Source organism: Ammospiza caudacuta, chromosome 30, assembly GCF_027887145.1.
Source record: "Ammospiza caudacuta isolate bAmmCau1 chromosome 30, bAmmCau1.pri, whole genome shotgun sequence".
Classification (NCBI taxonomy): domain Eukaryota; kingdom Metazoa; phylum Chordata; class Aves; order Passeriformes; family Passerellidae; genus Ammospiza; species Ammospiza caudacuta.
Window position 1 is genome coordinate 797,629 of NC_080622.1, and position 19,639 is coordinate 817,267.

The window sequence follows — 19,639 nt, forward strand, 5'->3', positions numbered from 1 at the left end:
CTGTGAGACGGCCGGGACGTGGTCCGAGGTCCCCTCCTGGAGCTTGGGGACATCAACATGGGACATTCAGGCACCTACCAGTGCGTGGCCACCAACCAGCAGGAACAGGCACCATGTGTTCCAGGCCAGACCTGGCCCTGGAGATGACACCATTGGCACACATGGACACAGGTGGGGTCATGCGGGGTCACCAGGGCTGTAGGACCCCTGAGGTGACAGGTGACCCCAATGTGTCATGTGTCCCTCTCTGTTTCCAGCAGTAGCTGTGGGGATCAGCAGGACCCTCCTGTTCCTGCTCCTGCTCCTGCTCCTGGCTGTCATCACAGGTTGTCATTTGTGGCACCGCCGGGGTGGGTAACTGCAATAACTGTGAGTCTCTAGGCTTATTGTAATCCAGAGCTAGCTTGCTCAACACTAAAGTCCACACAGAATTGCATGAACAAGACAAAAGATGAAAAGTGCTCTCTGCCAACGTGGAGATGAGTATCCTGTTACAGGGCTTGCAAGCGTCTTCCAGGGTGAAGAGAGAGGTAAGAATCTTGACCTCATGTTCAGAAGGCTTGATGTATTATTTTATGATATATATCACATCATTACTATGCTAATAGGAATAGAAGGAAAGATCTCAGAATGCTAGCAAGCTAAGAATAGAAAAGGAACCAACAACAAAGTTCTGTGTCCAGGCAGAAAGCAAGAACAACTCCGCCGTGAGTGGTCAGCAAATCCAAACATTAACGGAAGACCAACCACGGATGCACCCGCTGCATTCCACAGCAGCAGACAACCACCGTCCACATCTGCTGCTGAGGCCACAGCCCCCCGGAAAGGAGAAAAATCCCAAAGAAAGGACCTTTCACAAAAGATGTCTGTGACAGTATCCAGTTTATTTGCTTGTCCAGGGACACTTCCGAGGTCAGTGACCACCAGGTAGCAAAGAGACGGAGCCTCACCTGCGGTAGGGTTTATGCCCCAGGTGATGAGGGTGGTGAAAGAGGACCGCGGCCAATGGGATAACATTGGGGAGGGGCGAGGGGAGGGACCACCCGTGGGGCAGACCACCAGGGATACAGAGACCAGGGGGGTGAGGGAGAAACCATGTGAGAAGGAATATACCATCCACGTGACCCAATAACATATTTCCCAACACCCAGTGCAAACAACTAAGTAACTATTTAGTGCAATACCACAGGGGCTGAGCCCTCAATAGTCTTTTCTCAGGGTCCTGGGGGACGTGGGGGCATTTTGGAGTGTTCTGGGGTGTCCCAGGAAGGGACACCCTTAAGGAATATTGGGCTGGCAATGGGAGATCCTGGGATCTTTGAGATCCCTGCTGTAGGATCATGCAGGAATGTTGGTGGGGGGGTCTTCAGGGATCCTGGGGGAGTTTCCCTCCCTGCCATGTTTGGGGTTACGGTGGGTTCGGTGGTGCTCAGAGGTCTTAAAGGGAATCAGGGGTACAGTGAGAGCTCAGGGGTCACTGGGGGGTCAGATGCCCTGGGGGTCCCACAGTCACAGCCCAATCTCCTTTTCCTTGCAGCCACCAGGAAATCCCAGGACAGGTGAGTAGGCAGTTCTGGCCTTTCCCTCCTCCCCAGACCATACCCCCAACCCTTTTTATCCCTGCAGGATCCCTTGCCCCCCCCCCCCCCCCCCCGCTCAAAGGAGGGGGAGGTGCTGGTGCTGGACACTGACATTGTGGGCACCGAGCAGGCAGAGGGTGGGTACAGGGAATGCAGGGGTGAACAAAGTCTCAGAGTGGTAGATGAGATATATCATAAACTCTGTAGCTGTAGCAGGAGCCGTAGGGCGTCCCACCAGGGCAGGGGGTGTGGGGACTACAGTGTAGCAAAGAAACCTTGGGGCAGTGGTAGAGAAAAAGCACCACTGGGCATCTGCAGCCCAGTGTAAGAGACGGTCTGAAGTTTCCCTCATTTGCCTCATGATCATCGCAAAGACAGAGACTAAGACCATGAAGACCCTGACTAGAGTTCTGGGCCTGGTCGAGGTGGATGCTTGCCAAGTGATTGTGTACAAGTGTGTTTGCTGTGCCACCATGGTACACTGCTTCAAGCAGGGCCTGGCCAGGAGTGACTTGCTCTGTAAGCTTACGCCTGCTTCACAAACCCCGCTCATCACAATAGCCTGTGAATTTTCCCACCTTTTGGCCAAATGATCTTTCTGGGGTAATTTTGGTGATCCCCCATGTAAAATTCCTCATCTGCCTCACAACCACTGTGACAGACGGAGATTGAAGCTCCCTCCCTAGGACTGAGACTGAGACCCCTATAATTCTAACACAGGGGATGCTGGCCTGATTGAAGCAGGATGTTTGCCAGGTGTTGCCTGCACGTGTGTTCACTGGACCAAGACTGCTTCCCATATAAACCAGTCCTGGAACAAAGGGTCCTGAACTGGACTGTCTGTACTTGTTCTCTACAGACTTATTCTCCATGGTCCTGTACCTGTTCCCCCTTTGGCAGAGGACTATAATAGACTCCTGAGTCAACCAAGACTTTGGGATTCTCCTCGATGTGACAAGACAGATCTATTGGCTGGACCACGAGGATTTCATCTCTCCATTGGTAGCTATATTCCCCTTCCCCTTCTTTCTCTCTCTCTCTATCCTTTATCTCCTTTCTAATCCTTCTACGCATTTGCTGTGGGCACTCAGTAAAAGGTGTAATTTGTTTTGATTAGTACTGAAATCCCCTTTGTGTTGTTTTTTGCACTCTGAGATCAGTTAAAAAACCATCACAACCCCCACTTGTACTAGCCGATCGGATCGGATCGTGACACCCAGCTCCAAACAGGCCAGGGGGAAGGCTCCCTGGGAGGGGAAAGTGCTTGGGTTTCCAGGGTGTGAGAAACGACTGCTCACTTTTAAAATTTCAAATGTTTATTAAACCTTAACAAAAAAGAGGGCTGAATAAGGAAAAAGTTTTCAGCACTGGGAGTCCCTGTGACCACCAGCCATGTGCTCCTCTACAGAATGGATGCTCTACCTTTCATATCTTTAGCTCTCCCCACCCCCTGTCATGCTGGCAGGTTGGGAAAGTTGCCTCGACTACTCGCCTCCACATTGAGCACTGTCTCTACTAAATGGCGACATTCGCCCTCACTCTAACACCGTGACTCTCAATCTGGCAACCCTCAGGTGCTCTCTGGCCCCTACAAATCCTTCAATTTCATGCATCCTGCTGGCCACAGGTTCCCTGCTTTCCTCTTCTGTACATCCTGCCTGCAGCTTCTCACTCCCTCTTTCACACACATCCCACCAGTGACAGGGTCCCCACTTTCTTCCCCCACCACACGTCCTTCTGTTCTTTTTCATCCGACCATCCAATTTCTTAAAGCTTCAACAGACCAGGACGGGTCCAATTTATTGTCTCAAGCTGACTTTTATACATCTGGATTATGGAAATTTCAATCTGGCTAAAAATATTTATGAGGATCTTCTAAGTCTCATACCCACCCCAAGCACACTACTTCACTCACACTTTAAGCATTACTCTTAGCTCTTACACGCACTAGTACTCACTTGATCTGATAAAATCAGCAGGGGTGTGCCATTCATTTGAAATCTCCTGGGCCATAAAAGAGATTTTATATCCCAGATGAGTGCCCCATTGTGAGAAACAACTGAACACTTTTAAAATTTAAAAGGTTTATTCCCCTCCAAGTGATTCTGTTGGAATGCCAGGGCTATCAGCCACTCTTTCCATGTGACTTGACTGCTGGCTGTTCATCTAGGAGTCACCCCCTTCCCACTCCCAGCACCTTCAGCATGACAATGGGAAAAAATTCACCGAGAACCCTAAACCCATAACATTACCCATCCTGAATTTTTTTCCCATATCAACATTGAACTTAAGACTTTTCAACTGTATACATACTTGCATTATTCAAATTATATATATATATACAAATCAAGATACAGCTACAGGTGCAGTGGCATCATGGACAGCTCACCCAAAGATAAGATCTCCTTGAGGGATACACCATGTTTCTCTGCCTTTTGTGTCACCAACCAGGTGCAACCTGGTCCTTGAGCAAAAACAATCTCATGAGTGGGTTTGTCATTTCCTGAGGCATGGTTAATCCAAACTGTTTTCCCTAACAGGCCTCTCAGCTGTACCACAGAGACTGTGAAAAATGCATATTTTATGATTGGCTTTTCGCAAATATTAAAATGAGTATTATATGTTTTGTGTTAGAAAGTAATGCTGTATTAATTCTGTTAAGTACTGTGTTAAATATAGTTTTAGGATATAACAAAATGTAAAAATAGAAACTATGCTACGTAGGATACATTTTTCCCAAAGAAAGAACTCTCACCAAGACAGCAGACACAGGACACCTAAATCTTTCAAAGAAAGAGAATTTATTGCTCCATTATCAGGAGAAACTAACTTCTGCCCACCTTGCTTGGGCAGGATGACACTGTTAGGATTATGAGGAAGAAGTTGACGATGACCAGACAGAATCCTGTATTTTAATGGAATTTATGCATCATGTATGAGATGTATGAATATGAAACAGGCTATTGTTTTTAAGGGTTAATCCTTTGTTAACGGGTGTCCTTTTTTGGACTTATGCTGCCCCGAAAAAGGTACCCAGACATCCGCAACTCTTTGTTTCTATTGTCTCATATTGTCCTAATTCAAACTGTCCAAATTATTATTATTCTAATTGTATTACTATTTTTATAACCATTTTATTACTATTAAACTTTTAAAGTTTAATAGTAATAAAAAAACAAGTGATTGGTGTTTTTCACAGGGACCTTATCTCCATCTGCAGTGTGAAGGGACTCTGGTGTTGACTGGCCATGTAGCCTTTGCTGAATGCTGATCCCAGTGCTCGAAGGTCTCCCGATGCAAGCTCTTTGAGTCGTTTTCAACCATCCATTACACTGTTCAACCTTCCCAGCAGATGGTGCATGGTAGGGGATGTGATACATCCACTCCACACTGTGCTTTTTTGCCCAGGTGGTAAATAAGCTATTCCTGAAATGAGTTCCACGATCTGACTCAATTAGCTCTGGGGTGCCATGTCACCACAGGACTTGTTTTTCCAAGCCCAGGATGGCGTGCTGGGCAGTAGTGTGAGGCACTGGGTGCACCTCCTGCCATGGTGGTTGCATCCACCATGGTGAGCACATAGCACTTACCTTGGCGGGTTTGTGGCACTGCAATGTAATCAAACTCCCAGGCCTTTCCCTACCTCTACTTATTCCAATGCCCACCATTCCTCAGAGGCTTTACTCTCTCAGCCTACTTAACGGCAGCACATCTCACACTCATGGGTAACTTGGGAGATGGCGTCCATGGTTAAATCCACCCCTTAGCCTTGTGCCCACTTAGAAGTGAAATCTCTGCCCTGATGACCTGAGGCCCATGGAGACAGAAACAACTCTCCCTTGTGCTGCCAGTCCAGATCAACCTGTGATGTTTTGACTGGGGGAACCTGGTCTGCCAGTTCGTTATTCCAATGTTCCTTGTTGACTTGACTCTTAGGCACGTGTGCATCTCCATGGTGGACTCTCACAATCGGCTTTTCCACCTGGATGGTGATGGCTTGCCACATTTCAGAAGCCCAGATGGGTTTCTCTTTACATTGTCAATTGGCCTCTTTCCATCTGTCCAGCCACCTCCACAGAGCATTGGCTGTCATCCATGAGTCAGTGCAGAGGGAGAGCTTTGGCCACTTCTCTCATTTGGTGATGTCCAGAACCAACTGGACAGTCTTGGCAAGGTGTTCAGTTGCTCAATTCCTTCTGTTTCCACAGCAGCAATTCCAAAAGCCCATCGACTTCCCTTTGGGTCTTCGAAGTACCTGTTCCTGGGGTAGTCAATGCTCGGGATCCATAGGGCATCTGGGCCACTTAGAATGCGGTGTTTCTGCCAGTCCTTCCTAGTCACAGAATACGCATAAATGTGCATAAAGCTGATGCAATATCAGGGGTATAAAAGATGGACCCATCATTTTTGTGCATGAGCCTCTGGCATTTTGCCATGCTCCCAAGCACAGTCTCTTTTGCTTTGCTGATTTTTTTTGTTCTCAGTAAAACTTCTATAACTCATTCCCACTTGGGGTCTGGATTGTTTATAACAGATGGTCAGCCAGAGCGATCACCCACTTCTTTTGTTAACTCACTCACCTGCCATCCATCCCTGGGGTATCACCCCCTCTTTCTTCCATCATCTTTCAGTTGACAAATGGCAAAAATCCACTACTAAGCCCAAACCTGTAACACAGCCCCAGAGTGGGACACGTGGGACAAGGAGCCTCAAGGCTCCTCCAGCCCTGAGGGCAGGTCCTCCCAAACAGCCCTGAGACCAGGGAAGGACAGAAAACACCATCTTCTCAGAAACACTGTTTATTGGAAAATTTAGTCAATGCAAATGGAGCCCCAAATCCGTGGGGAATTGGAGCTGGTTCCTGGTGGGGCTGGGCCTAGGAGGGGGCTCTGCTGGCTTGGCTCTGGGCTTTGCGCTCCACCTGGGCACAGTACTTTTCGGGCATTCCAGTGGCTCTGCAGAGGAAAGAATCCATCAGGTTCCCAATGGATCTGGGACTCTCGCCCCACAGCAGGTCCCATTTGCTGAGGATGCAGAGGGAGCTGGGAGGTGGCCCAGGCTGGGACACTAGGAAGGATTTGGGGAGCCCAAGGAGCCCAGGGAAGCAGCACTGGCAGCCCCTGACCTGAACTCCTGCAGCTTCTGCTGCCTGAACTGGGTGAGGCGCTGGCTGCGCTGCCGGACCTCCTGCTGCAGCCGCCGGCCCTCCTCAATGCCGGCCGCCCGCTCCCTCTGCCGCTGCTGCTGCAGCTCCTGGATCTGCCGCCGGAGATCTTCGGCATGGGCACGCTGCTGGAGCTCCCTTTGCTCCTGCTCCAGCTTCTCCCGCTCCAGCTGCTCCTGATGGGCCCTGTGGAAGAGCTGGGCTGGCTCAGGGACCCTGCCACAGCCCCTCACACCTGGCACAGCACCTGGGCTGGCACTGGAGCCCCTAGAGCAACTAGCTGAAACTGGGAGCCCCCTGGCCACCACCTCAGCCATCCCTCAGTCCCACGTGCCTCACCTGAGCACCCTCTGGAATTCCTGGCGGTCTTGCTGCACCTGCATGGCCAGGTACTGCTCCTTCTGGGCCACCTGCTCCAGCCGGTCCTGCTTCAGCTGCTGCTCCAGCTCGGCCTTCTTCCGCGCCTTCTCCAGCTCCCGCCGCCGCCATTCCCGGTCTGCGACCTCTTGGTTCCTCTTGGCTCTCAGAGCATCCTGCCCAAATAGGGGACAGTGCTGAGCTTCCCTCAGGGGCACCTTTGGAAGCCCTTGGCCGTGGCTTTGGCTCTGCTCCAGGATGTACCCTGGTTCCAGGGGCTGGTCCTAGAGACCCCCCACATCCAGGGGCGCTGCCCCTTCACCAGTCTGGGGACAGGGACGGTGGCAGGGGAGCACATCACCTGTTCCTGGGCCACTCACCTGCTCTGCCTGCCAGTCCTGGGCCCGTTCCTGTGTGGCCCTGAGCCGGGCCAGCTCCTTCTCCTTCTCCAGACGCAGTTGTTGCTGCTCCGCCTCCAAGGCGGCCTCACGCTCCTACAGGGGTCAGAGCCCCAGGGTGGGACAGAGCCCAGGATGAGACAGAGCCCAAGGACAGCTCCTGCAGCCCCTGCCCACCCCACCAGGAGCCCACTGCTCTTACAGCCTTCTGCCGCTGCTGCTCCAGCACCCGCTCATCCTCCAACCTCTCCTGCTCCCGCTGTTGATCCTTCAGCCTCTGGCTCTCCATGTTGAAACGTTTAATATCAGCATGGATTTGCTTTAGTCGCTCCTGTTTCTGCTCCCAGGCCTGGAAATGCCATGCAGGGCTGGAGATCACCAAGTCGAGTGCTCTTCCATCCTTGTCACCCAGGGCAGGAAGGCTTTGGATGTCACAATGTCCCCAAGGGACTAGAGCTCTGATCCTGCTGGCTGCTGTCCCCACTCCCTGAGTGTGGCTGATCTAGCTCTGCCAATCCCTTTCCAGCCACGTGGAAACCTCCCCGCAACTCCCTATTCCCTGCTCCCACCTTCCGATCCTCCCTCTTCATCTGCTCCAGTCGCTCCAGCTGCCTCTGGCCCTCCTGGTACAGCTCCTCAGCCCTCAATGCCCGCTCCTCTGCATTCTGCTCCATCTGTTTCACAATGCCCTGCCGGGCTCTGGGAATACAAGAGCAGAAGGGTTTCCTATGGCTTCATCCTGCTCCCCATCATGGGCATGCTGGCATGGACAGGGCTGGTGTGGTTGGAATGGGCCAGATGCCTCCATGGGGAAGAGGGAGCCTCCTGCTCACCTCATCAGCTCCTGCTTCCTCTGGCGCTCCAGCTCCTCCTGGACCTCCATGCCCTTCTCCTGCTCCATTTCCATCATCTTGTCCAGGCGCTTCTCTTCCTCTGCCAGTTCCTTGAGGATCATCTGCTTCTCCAGGACTTGCTTGTCCCGGATCATGTTGCACTTGGCATTGAGGAACAGCTGTAGGGACAAGAGGTGTCTGTGGCTCGGAGCCGCACTGGGACACAGGGAGCAGGGAGGGCCAGGGAAGGAGAGGAAGAGCCTGGGAGCACAAGGAGCAGGGGAGACTCAGCAATGCCAGGTGACAGAGGGGAGCGCCGGCCCTACCGCGTTCAGTTCCCGCACATCTTCCTCCTGCTCCAGCCTCATCCTCGTCGCCCGCTGCAGCAGCTTCTGCTCCTCCTGCTGCAGCTCCTCATCCACGTCTCTCCCGTGGTCTCTCTTGTCCTCCAGCTCTGCCTTTCTCTGCTCCTCGATCTGGGCCTTTTTTAGGGCTTCCTATGGGTACAGAGAGCGCTGCCCAATCCTGGGCACCTTCCCAAGGGCTCACAGGGGTCACACTTCAGGTGCTGCACTCCTGACACTCATGGCATATCCATGGGCACCCCTCCCCACACCTCTGGGCAGACACCCCATGCCCTTTGAAGGCTGGCAGTGCTGGGCACAATTTCAGGGATGCTGCCCAGCTCTCAGTGGAGCCCTGAGCCCTGCAGCCTACCCTGCGCCCCAAAATGTGGTGGACAGAGGGAGGACCCCCTGCGGGAGCCACCACCCCTCAAACCCAGCTGTGGAGCAGGAAAAGGGGGAAGCAGAAAGGGAAATGCCTACAAAAGCAGCGTCCTGTCTGGCTCTCAGCGTCTTCAGCCTGTCCCAACGCTCCACCTCAGTCAGGGCTCGAGCTGATTCCTTAAGTTTCTCATATTCCTTTTCTCCAATGATGAGACACGGCTGGGGCTTCTCCTGGGGAATGCTGGGGAGCACAGAGAGAGAGCTTAGTGGCATGGTGACCCCAACAGGTCCCTGTGCTCCCTGAGCTGCCCACTCAGCCACCATGTCAGCCCAGATCAATATGGGAAGTGCTGGGGAAGCCGTGGAGACCTGGCTCTCTTGTTTTGGGGTGAGGCAGGAAGGGAAAGTGTGGTGAAAGTGGCACCAGGCAGGGATGCAGGGGGCAGGATCCCCAGGGGTGGCCAGGGCACACTGCCAGTCCCTGCTCCCTAGAGATTGTGGGATGCTGCACTGACACCCATTCCCCCAAAACCCCTCAGGACTCGGGCACAGCCTTACACGAGGTCCCGGATCAGGTCCCTGGTGATGATTCTGGTGGTCTTTGGTTTGTATCTGACAGAGAGCTGTGATTCAGGCGGTTTGGGCACATCCTGAAGGATCACAATGGGGCTGCTGGAGCCCGTAACCTGTGGGAAAGGACGATGTGAGGGATCCGAAATCCCCGCACAGTGCTCCCTGGACGCCAACAGATCCTGGGAGGAGCTCTGGACCCTCAGTCGGGACGTGCCCTCAGGGGCACGACCGAAAGGGGCCGGAGGGGCTGGGGGTGAGGCGAAGACCGGGGGCAGACCTTGGGAAGGAGGGACTGAAATCCTGGTGGGCGAAGCTGCCGACGGCGCGGGAGGAGGGATCCCCGGGAGGAGTCTCCCGGACAGAGGGACTGAGATCCTGAGCCGGTAGTTGCGGCTGCCATGGCACTCTCATAGAGTGCGGGAGATGTGACAATGTCCTGGAGCCGACATTCCAATGTGATGGGACCAGCGGTTGGGATGTGTCTGAACCGATTGTGACAAAGAGCCCAAAGCCACTGTCGAGACATGTCGGGACCGACTGTTGCCATGGCAGCGCCCCCAACAGCTTCCGGGACTCACAGGATGTCCTAGAGCAGATGGGGGACGGGTATGTTGGTGTGAAAGCTCCGAGAGCTGGGAAGGGCAAATCCAAGGGGAGGCAGAGATGGAATTGCGGCAGCCAAGAGGAACCCGAGTGTTATAGATACATATTATGATATTGGCTTTTTGCAAATATTAAAATGGATTTTGTATGTGCGATGTGAAAGTAGCTTTGTTATAAAGATATCATTTTTATTTCTAGTATTAATTAATCTTAGACATAGTATTGAAATAGCTGATATAAGTATGCTTGTATTAAAATGCCTGCTTGGATTGCATAACATCCAATGAACACAGGATGAGGACACCTGCTACAGATATGCCAACTATCAACACCCATCCTCTGAAGACAGTGTGGACCAAGGCCCAAAACGGAAGACGATGATAAAAAAGGACTAAAAGAACAACCCAGGAATATGCATCCTCTAAAAAGGTGGATCCAAGGAGGAGATATGCTGAACAGTTCTTGGAACATGTAAACTAATTTGGGGGAAAAGTTTACTACGCGACAGGCTGATTGATATAAGGGAAAAGATATTTAAGGGGTATCCCCGAAGAGAACAGTGTGCTCTTGGCTGAGTGCCAACCTTTGCTCTAGGGTCCTTGTCTCCTATTGTCCTTTATTAAACTTTTTAAATTTTCACAGGAGAGTGAATGTGGTTTTCACTCCGAGGTTGCGAGAGGAACAGCCCTGCAGGAAGGAAGGAGGGGCATGAGGGTCTCCAGGGATTTGCCCAAAGCCTGTGGGGGTCCCCAGGAAGCAGACACCCTGCTGCAACGCTGCAGGAGCCCCGGCCAAGCAGAGGATGCCCGAAGGAAGCTGTGAGCTCGTGGGAAGCCCCTGCTTGAGCAGTTCCCGGGACACTGAGCATGGGCAAGGAAGGGCCTCAGCCTGGAGCAGCTGGGGCAGAGCTGCAGCCCGCAGGAAGGACTCCCGCTGCAGAAATCGCTGGAGAAGACTCCTGTGGAAGGCAGGAACCCCAGTTTGGTGGAGGAGGGCAAGGACTGCAACTACTCTGGCTGAGCAGCAGCAGAAACAACCTGTGCTGAACTGCCTGGGGCCTCCCTTCCCATCTCCCTGCGCTGCTGGAGGGAGGAGGGAGAGCCCAGGAAGGAGTTTGGGGTGGGGGGGAAGGTTTTTTGAAGGGTTTATTTGACTTTTCCTTATCCTGCTCTGATTTTGTCAGCAGATATTCAATTCATGTTGTTAATTCTGAGCCTGCATTTCCCGTGACAGGATTTGATGAGTGATCTCTCCTGGTCCTTGTCTCAAACCAGGAACCTTTTGTTCAATTTTCTCTCCCCATCCAGGTGTGGAGGGCAGTGAGAGAACGGCTGTGGTGGGTGCAGGGCATCTGGCAGGAAGGAGAAGGAGGGTCCAGGTCAGGTTGTTGAGCAGATTGTTGTGGGATTTCAGTAGTTTTGTGGTTCTCTCAGTCCCTTGGCAAGAGGGAACAAATGATCAATTGTTGCATTTCCAGACTGGTTCCCTCACAGCTGCCCTTGCATGGGGGCTTTCCATCCAGTCCTGCTCTGAAAACCATCAAAGGCCCTCACAGAGCCACTGCTTGGCCTCCCTTTGGGGTTTGTGCTTCTTGCAAGACTGAGCAAACAACACGCAGGCCATTTTCCCCCACAGAATTCTCACCCCTGCAGCAGCTCTAGAGCTGCCAGAATCAAAGCCAAGGGGGCAGGGGGGACCCTCAGGTGCTGGATGCCCCCTGGGGCTGGCCAGAGCAGGGCTGGGCAATGGCCATCCCTGTGCAGTGGGGCTGGGCCATGGCTGGGCCCCACCCTTGCACTGACAGGGGTCCCGAAGATATGCCATCTCTTCAACAGGTGGCACCACCACCCCCAGGGGCAGGACCCCCCATGCCATGATGTGTCAACCCCTGGACTGGTTTCCCCCAGGTGAACCCCAGAACAGGGACCTCCCAGGACAGGACTCCCCTAGATGTGCCTCCCAGGACAGAGTCTGCTCCCCTTTCCCATCTTACTCTCAGCACAAACAGCCTCTTCCTTCTTGTCCAGGAAAAAGAAATTGTTGAGAGGGCACAGCCAAACACGTCCATCCCCCATGGCCTCCCCACTCTTCTCTGCACCACCTCTCCCCATTTTCCCCCTCCCTTGTGTCCCCCCAGCCTGTTCCCTGCTCAGGTGCTCCCCAGGATTGCTGAGCCAGGAACTGGGGGTGAGGGAACATGCCACAAAAATGAGGAAAAATTAAAAAAAAAGAGAAAGAAAGAAAGAGAAGAAAAGGGCAGGGGAGGGCACAGAGGCAGAGCTACCCAGGACCCCCATGTGATGCATGCACAGGAAACAAGCACCCCAGGGAGGCAATGCTACGCCCTGGGTCATGCCCAAAATCTGAGGCACCCAGGGAAGAAGCTGTGACCCATGGGCCCACCCAGCCACTGCCCATCCCTGGCATCCCCATTCCCCTGGGAACCCAACCATGGAACCTCATTTCCTTCTGTCTCCCCTTCCCTGGGGCCCCCAATCCTGGACTGCAATTCCTCAGGATATCCATTCCCAAGGAACCCCATCCTGGTAATTCCAGACCCTGAGACACCCCTTCCCTTGATTCCCCCAGGACCCCCATTCTGACAGGGGTCCATCCTTTCCCCTGGCATCTCCATCCCTCAGCCCCCACCCCATAATCAGAAATCCCTGGAGGTCACGTTGTTCTGGGACCCTCATCCCCAAGTCTGAGTCCACCCAACCCTTGGGACCCCCATCCCTGGGTACCCCATTCCCCTGGACACCCATCGCTGGCTCCCCACACCACCTCAGCCTCCAAATTCAGGCAACACCATGTCCCCACCATGTACCACCATCACCCCATGTCCGACAAGGTCCTCACCCTGCCCTCACCAAGGGCCACCTACACGTGGGGACAAAAGAGGTGACCTTGCTTCCTTCCTCTTCATCTGAAGAGCCAGTGGAGCAGTGGCCACAGCAGCGAGTGACAGCCAGTGCACATGGCTGACGACACAGGGATGGTCGGGAAGGTGGCGCTGCTCCTGTCCCCTCTTAGCAGGGCCCTTAGCCCTCCTCAGCCACCAATGGCCATTTTGTGTCCCAGGTGGTTCAGTGTCATCCAAAGGGACAGAGGGTCAGAGAATGGCACAGGAAAAGACCTGATGGCAGAGAACATGTCCTGATCCACTGAAAGCTGGAGCCTGTCATGTGGATGGGGCTGTGGGTGGGTGTAGTTAAGCAGAGTAGTTAACTCTCCCAGTGCAGGGAGAGTTTCCCAACCTGTGCACCTGATTCTTCTAGAACTTAACCCTGATCCTCCTCCCTGCACTCCACCCTCAAGGCTTTACAAGCCCACCATGGACCTGGGCAGGCTGGTGGGTCACAGAACAGTATCAACAGGAAAAAGCAGCAGCTGTGACATCCTCCATCAAATCAGGTTTGTGGTGTCACCAGAGCAGTATCTGTCCCAAAGGGCAGGCAGCACCTTGAGGGGACCCTGAGATATGACACCCTGCAGAAAACTGCAGCAGGCAAATGGGTGCTGGAGGCAGCAGAGCCCCACAGACAGGCCCCTCTGGGCACTAACATGCTTCACTGCTCGGATTGCTGCAGCTGCAGAGGAGAGAGACGTTCTGCCTTCAAAGGGGTTGGACAAGGCAGTTTGGGACTTCTGGTTGTTCTTTTTTCTGTTTGCTTGTTTCTCCATTCAAACACAGAGGACACCTCACATCTGCTGCTGCAGCCACTGAATCCTTTGCCCAGAGGGCTGAAGCACGATGCAGGCAGCACCTCGCGGGGGACGGGCCATCCCAACCCAGATGCTCTTCTTGAGGGTTCCGGGGTGTCCTTTCCCGAGCTCTGGGCTGCTGCTGCTAGCATTGGACTCTGCTCAGTTCTTTTGCTCTTGGGGGTGTCATACTTCCTCTTGCTCGAGTACCAGAGCAGCAGAGGGACTCTGATGGAGGGCAGGGTCATCACACCAAATGCCGCCCAATTCAGCTAGAGGGAGAAATTGTTAAGAGAAAAGTCAAAACAATCCAGGCCAGGGGAGTCTTAAAGCAATGAGGTCAGAGGAGGAGAGGCAGGAGAGACCTCACACTCTCTGCAGCTTCCTCACATGGGGAAGCAGAGGGGCAGGTGCTGACGTCTGCCCTCAGTGACCAGTGACAGGACCCAAGGGAGCACCCGCAGCTGTGTCAGAACAGCCGACATTAAGGCTGGATAGTAAGAAAAGGCTCTTTCTCCCAGAGGATGCTCTCCCAGGCACTGCAAGAGGCTCCCCAGGAAAGTGGTCACAGCACCGAGCTTGACACGAGCTCAAGGAGTTTGGATAGGGCTGACAGGCACATGATTGCGATTCCTGGGGTTGTCCTCTGCAGAGCCAGGAGTTGGACTCCACAATCCTTGTGGGTCCCTTCCAGCCTAGGAGATTCTAAGAGTCTACTCTCAGATTTTCTGCCTCAAATGCCACAGTGCGGCTCCTTCACACAGGGAGCTGGGATGGAAACTAAGCCGCTGAGTGTGACAGTTCTCTGGAGAACTGACAGGAACCAACTCCAGCTCCCTCTGGAGCTCTCCAGGTGACTGCAGAGCAAGCCACAGACATGATGTGCAAGCAGGAAGCCACCACACTGGGCTGCAGCTGCCTGCTGCACTTTTCCACTGTCAATTGAAAGGTACTCACAAAGTGAGGTGAGAACCTCCTGTCGAAGTCACGCTAGGCCAGGATTCCTCCCTGCCCAGGAGCACTGGTGAAGCCAACCTGGAAAAGGCACGGAAAAGACAGGCTTTGCCACCTTTCCTGCTTGCTCCAGAACTGGCCAGGGTGAGAGCAACACAGACATGCATCGCTGCAACCATGCAGCTCTGGGAGCACGGTCAGGTGTGTCTGCAGGGATCCCATAAATTAGGCACTTACCACCACCTGGGCACCCTCCTGTGCCAGGTACGTGATGGTGGCAGAGGTGAAGTTGAAGTACCCAGCCTTTAGAGGCCGTAGAACCACGGTGTGGGACAGGTTGCTGGCTCTGGGAGCTGGACGTTAAGGAACACTGTTATATTTCAGCCCAGGAAGAAAAGTGAGGAGATGTGAACGAGCAACCAGGAGCCAGGTGAACAAGTCAGTGCTGCTAACAGATCTGAGTGCTCGTGGTCATAGACAGCCAGACCCACCCAAGCCTGACCCAGCTGCTCCTCCACAGGCAGAGGAACTACCCCGGGACCTGGTCCTGTCTGCAAGGAACTTTGTTTTTACACTGCACCATCCAGAAGAGGGGGGTTTGGATCTGGCACCCTGTCCAGGCTCTGGAAGGAATTTCAGGGACAGCAGATGAAGATAGGATGAAGCTGCAGGATACTCAGGGGCAAGAAAGAGAGTGGGAAGAAATTTCAAAGCATGAAAAGATATGGAGCAATTCTGTCCCACTTGACCTTGAGCATGCCAGAGACAATGCCACAATCTTCTGGGGGGAAAAAATCATCCGACAGCTCCACGTCTAGGGCAGCACTGAACACAACAAAGAGAAGGATGAGACAGGAATCTTATGCTTTGCCATCTGCTCATAGGCTCTGCAGCAAAGTGCACTCACACTTCCATCTTGACCAAATCGAAGAATTGGTTTTTCAGAGATAAAATGTCACCAGTAGAAGACAGGGAGGAGAGTTGAGGTATCTTACAGGGAGACTGCAGAGGGAGGAAGGCAAAGCTGAGAGAAACAAACACAAGGACAGGAAAACCACCATTTTTCCACAACACAATTTGGCAGTTTGCTGAACTTCAGATACCATCCCATGGATACACATGCTGGCCTAAATAATAACCAAATCCCACATATAAAATTACAGGATCTCATTAGTGTTGTATCAATTCAACATTACAGCACCATATATTCTTCTATTAGCAGTACTGCACTCAGTATGCATTATTCTGCCTTAAAAAAAAATATCAAAAACCAAAATCTCAAAGCCCTTTAATAGTGTCCTGCATTTTTTCAGTCAGCTTTTCATTCTGCAAATGACGCTTTTTACCAGCATGGTGGAAGTTCTGTTTTATCTTTGACAGGTCCTGAGTTAATCCTAATAGCAAAAAGGAATTTTCATTAAAAAGAATAAATGTGAAAAACAGCTTACAAAGCCAAGAAAGAGAGCTGCATGCGTGGGGAACACAGTGTCACAGGACACCACAGGAACTATATCATGCTGGACTGACAGCTTCAGCAGCCATGAGGTGAAAGCAGGGAAGAGGAAGGAATAGGAAAATTTCAGGGTCAATCCTTCAGGCAGTGCTCGAAAGCTCAGAGTTAGAGGGAGCAAAAAGCAATAGCACATCATGGAGCTCAGAAATTGCCTTGCCAACCCTGCAGCCACACAGAGAACATTTGCTCGTGGTCAGTACTGAAGCCTGGACAGAGCTTACCTGGAGCCAACATTGTAGATGCTGTACTGCAAAGTCAAGTCCTTGCCCTCCACTGCATATCTGTTTAACAGGGATTTGGAGGCCAGGAGCCTGGCACCATCCTCACAGTGAGCCACAGACACCAGAGCAAACACAGCAAGAAGCGGGAGCTTCATCTAGAAACACAAAGAAATGGAATGTCACTGATCATTTGAAATCTCTGAACACTTGCTTGTGAGACACAGCACTGTCCCAAATCTACAGCCATGGAAGAAAAGTTCACGATCTTGTCCCCTTTCAAAGCCCTGCCAGTACCACTCCCTTTGACAGAATCATGAAACATCCTGAGTTGAAAGGCACCCAAAAGCATCATCAAGTCCAAGCCCTGTCCCTGCACATCTCAATAACGGGCAAAGCTTTCCAATCGCTAAGCCTCTTCTAGTAACTTCCAGAGCAAAAGCTTTCATCAGTTACTACTTTCATCAGTTTTAGCAACTAACAGTTAATTGCCCTTGGAAAGCCTGGCAACTTTCCAGTGCTGTCTTACACAACAGAATTAGTTTTTAGAAAGCACAGCTCCTCACTTCCAACATTATTCTTCCCTATTTCCAGCCACTGAGAACCACCAATTCCCTCCAGTGGCTTTTATGATCCTCTGCACATGTCCCTGCTTCAGGCCACGTGGTCTGACTTATCCAAACACATTGTCTCTGCAGCCACTCTGCTGAGAGGACAAGGAGAAAACGGGAACACTACAGATGTGACCAGTGAGGACACTTGATAGGGCTTTCAAAAATTGTGAAGCAAAAACTGCTTCAATATCAGGGCCTCTGCCTTCCACAGTCACAGGGTGGCTGGGATTGGACAGGACTGTAAAGACCATGCAATTGCATCCCCCTGTCATGGGCAAGGACACCTTCCACTAGCCCAGGCTGCTCCAAGCCCCATCCAACCTGGCCTTCGATGCTTCCACAGATGGGGCAGCCACAGCTTCTCTGGACAACTTGTGCCAGTGACTCACCTCCCTCACAGGCACCAATTTCTTCCCAATATCCCATCTAACTCTGCCGTCTGGCAGTGGGAAGCCTTGCTTTGTCACTCCAGGCCCTTGTCCAAAGTCCCTCTCCAACTCTCTTGGAAGCCCTGTAGGCCCTGGAAGGGGCTCTAGGGTCCCCCTGGAATCCTCTCCAGACTCAACACCCCCAGCTCTCCCAGCCTGTGTCCAGAGCAGAGGGGCTGCAGCCCCTGGATCATCTCTGTGGCCTCCCCTGGGCTCACTGCAGCAGCTCATTGTCCTCCCTATGCTGGGGAGCCCAGAGCTGGAGGCAGCTCTGCAGGGCAGGGTCTCAGCAGAGCAGAGGGGCAGAATCCCCCCCTCACACGCTGCCCACGCTGTTGGGGATGTGCCCAGGACAGTGTTGGCTTTCTGGGCTCCCAATGCACGTTGCCACAGCGTGCTGAGCTTCTTGTCAATGTCCCATGCCCCCACATCCTTCCCAGGGCTGCTCTCCATCCATTCTCCCCCAGCCTGTTTGTGTTTCGGGTTGCCCTAATGCAGGTGCAACACCTGCCCTTGGCCTCGCTGAACCTCCCGGGCTTGGCACGGACCCGCCTGCCCAGCCCGTCCCAGCGCGGGTGCCAGAAGCCCCTTCCTTCCCCCCAGTCGTGCCCTGCTGCAGCCGCACAGCAGCGCATGCAGCCCAGGTTGCTCCTGCCCACTCACGAAGCCCAGGGGCCCAGAGGGGCTCAAGGACACCTCCCAACAGGAAATCGTCGGGTTTCACCCACACTGCCCGCGGAAGACCCCGGCTCTGACGTTCCAGCTCCAGAAACCGGCCGGTCCTTCCTGGCCCCTCAGAGCTCACGAGCGATTCTCTCCTACTGAGTCGTCCCGAGGACCGAGGACACAGACTCCAGCTGCCCCGAGCCTCCCGCCCCTCACCGTCTCTCCCGCCGCCAACGCTGCAAAGACGAATCAGCGCAACCGCGGCGGAAATAACGCACACAAATGGCGTCACAGGAAAGCCCTATGCCCCCTGGGAAACGGAGTCTAGGCTCGTGAACACGAAGGGACTCCGCGCCTGCGCAGGGCACGTTTCCTACGCTGCCCATTGCCCGCGGTGGCGGAAGTAGTGGCGGGCGGCGCGCCGTGCTGCGCTGGGCCGGGCTTTCGTGGGAAGGCTCTGTAGAAGAGCAGCAGATGTATCTTGGCACGACAAGTAGCTCTGGCCACACGAGCAGCCTGCCCAGGTCCGCGGGGAATGTGTAGAGTAGTGAGGAAGGAGTGAAGGAGAAGGAATAGGGCTAAATTCCTCAAGAATCGGGTGCACAGAGCCCCAGGGTCTCCTTTCCTGCAATCAGTACTCCCTGCTTGACTCACTGCCCGAAGACAATCTGCAGTCTTCTGCTGCCGCCGAACAAGAGGTGTCCCGACCTCCCTAGTGCAAAGCCAGCAGCATAAGAAACCTTTTGGTGTTTGCAGCCCTGCAGGAATCCCCGAGAGTTCCCCTGTGCCTGTATCTATCAAGCGGATTACCTCAAGTGGGAGAAAGGCCTCAGGATCCCCCTCTGTACAGATTTTGCTCCTCACATGTGGAACTGGGGGTATATGACTTCATTACCTGAACCTGTATTTGGAGGATTAACCACTGATATATAAATAGATCAAACTTATATCTGTTGAAAAGTTTTTGGCTGTCCTCAATTTTAGATGTAGCCCCTTGGGGAGGCTTCATCTGCCCTTAATGTATGTGAAGACCCTTCGATAAATATATAAATTTCTATTCCCTTTATTCTGTCTGCCCTCTAATTTTAGTTTTGCAGAAATCCAGCAAAGTTTGTGAAATTTTTCACCTTGCAGCCTGTTACCAGCCAGTGTGAGTGGTCACAAACAGAGGCCATTTTACTTCTGGGAAAAAGTCATTTCCCCAGGGTCTAGATATCACTTCAAAGGTAGCATGTGGGGCTCTAAGGAAATGCTTGCTCCTAGTTCCTGTAAGCTTTAATTTTGGAAAAATCCAGAAAAGTTAGC

The 19,639-nt window shown here is 52.9% G+C and overlaps 1 protein-coding gene and 1 pseudogene across 1 annotated transcript; both read right to left on the reverse strand.

Moving 5' to 3' along the window:
* Positions 1 to 6,456: 6,456 nt before the first annotated feature.
* LOC131569413 (cilia- and flagella-associated protein 45-like) lies at positions 6,457 to 10,033 on the reverse strand. Its single transcript, XM_058821618.1, is given in 12 exon segments — positions 6,457 to 6,535; positions 6,706 to 6,930; positions 7,084 to 7,277; positions 7,482 to 7,595; positions 7,702 to 7,848; positions 8,069 to 8,198; positions 8,333 to 8,511; positions 8,659 to 8,829; positions 9,160 to 9,301; positions 9,619 to 9,767; positions 9,769 to 9,880; positions 9,882 to 10,033. Coding segments are annotated over 12 exon segments (1,794 nt in total).
* A 2,979-nt stretch (positions 10,034 to 13,012) lies between these two features.
* Positions 13,013 to 18,580, reverse strand: LOC131569414 (translocon-associated protein subunit beta-like; annotated as a pseudogene).
* Positions 18,581 to 19,639: the final 1,059 nt, after the last annotated feature.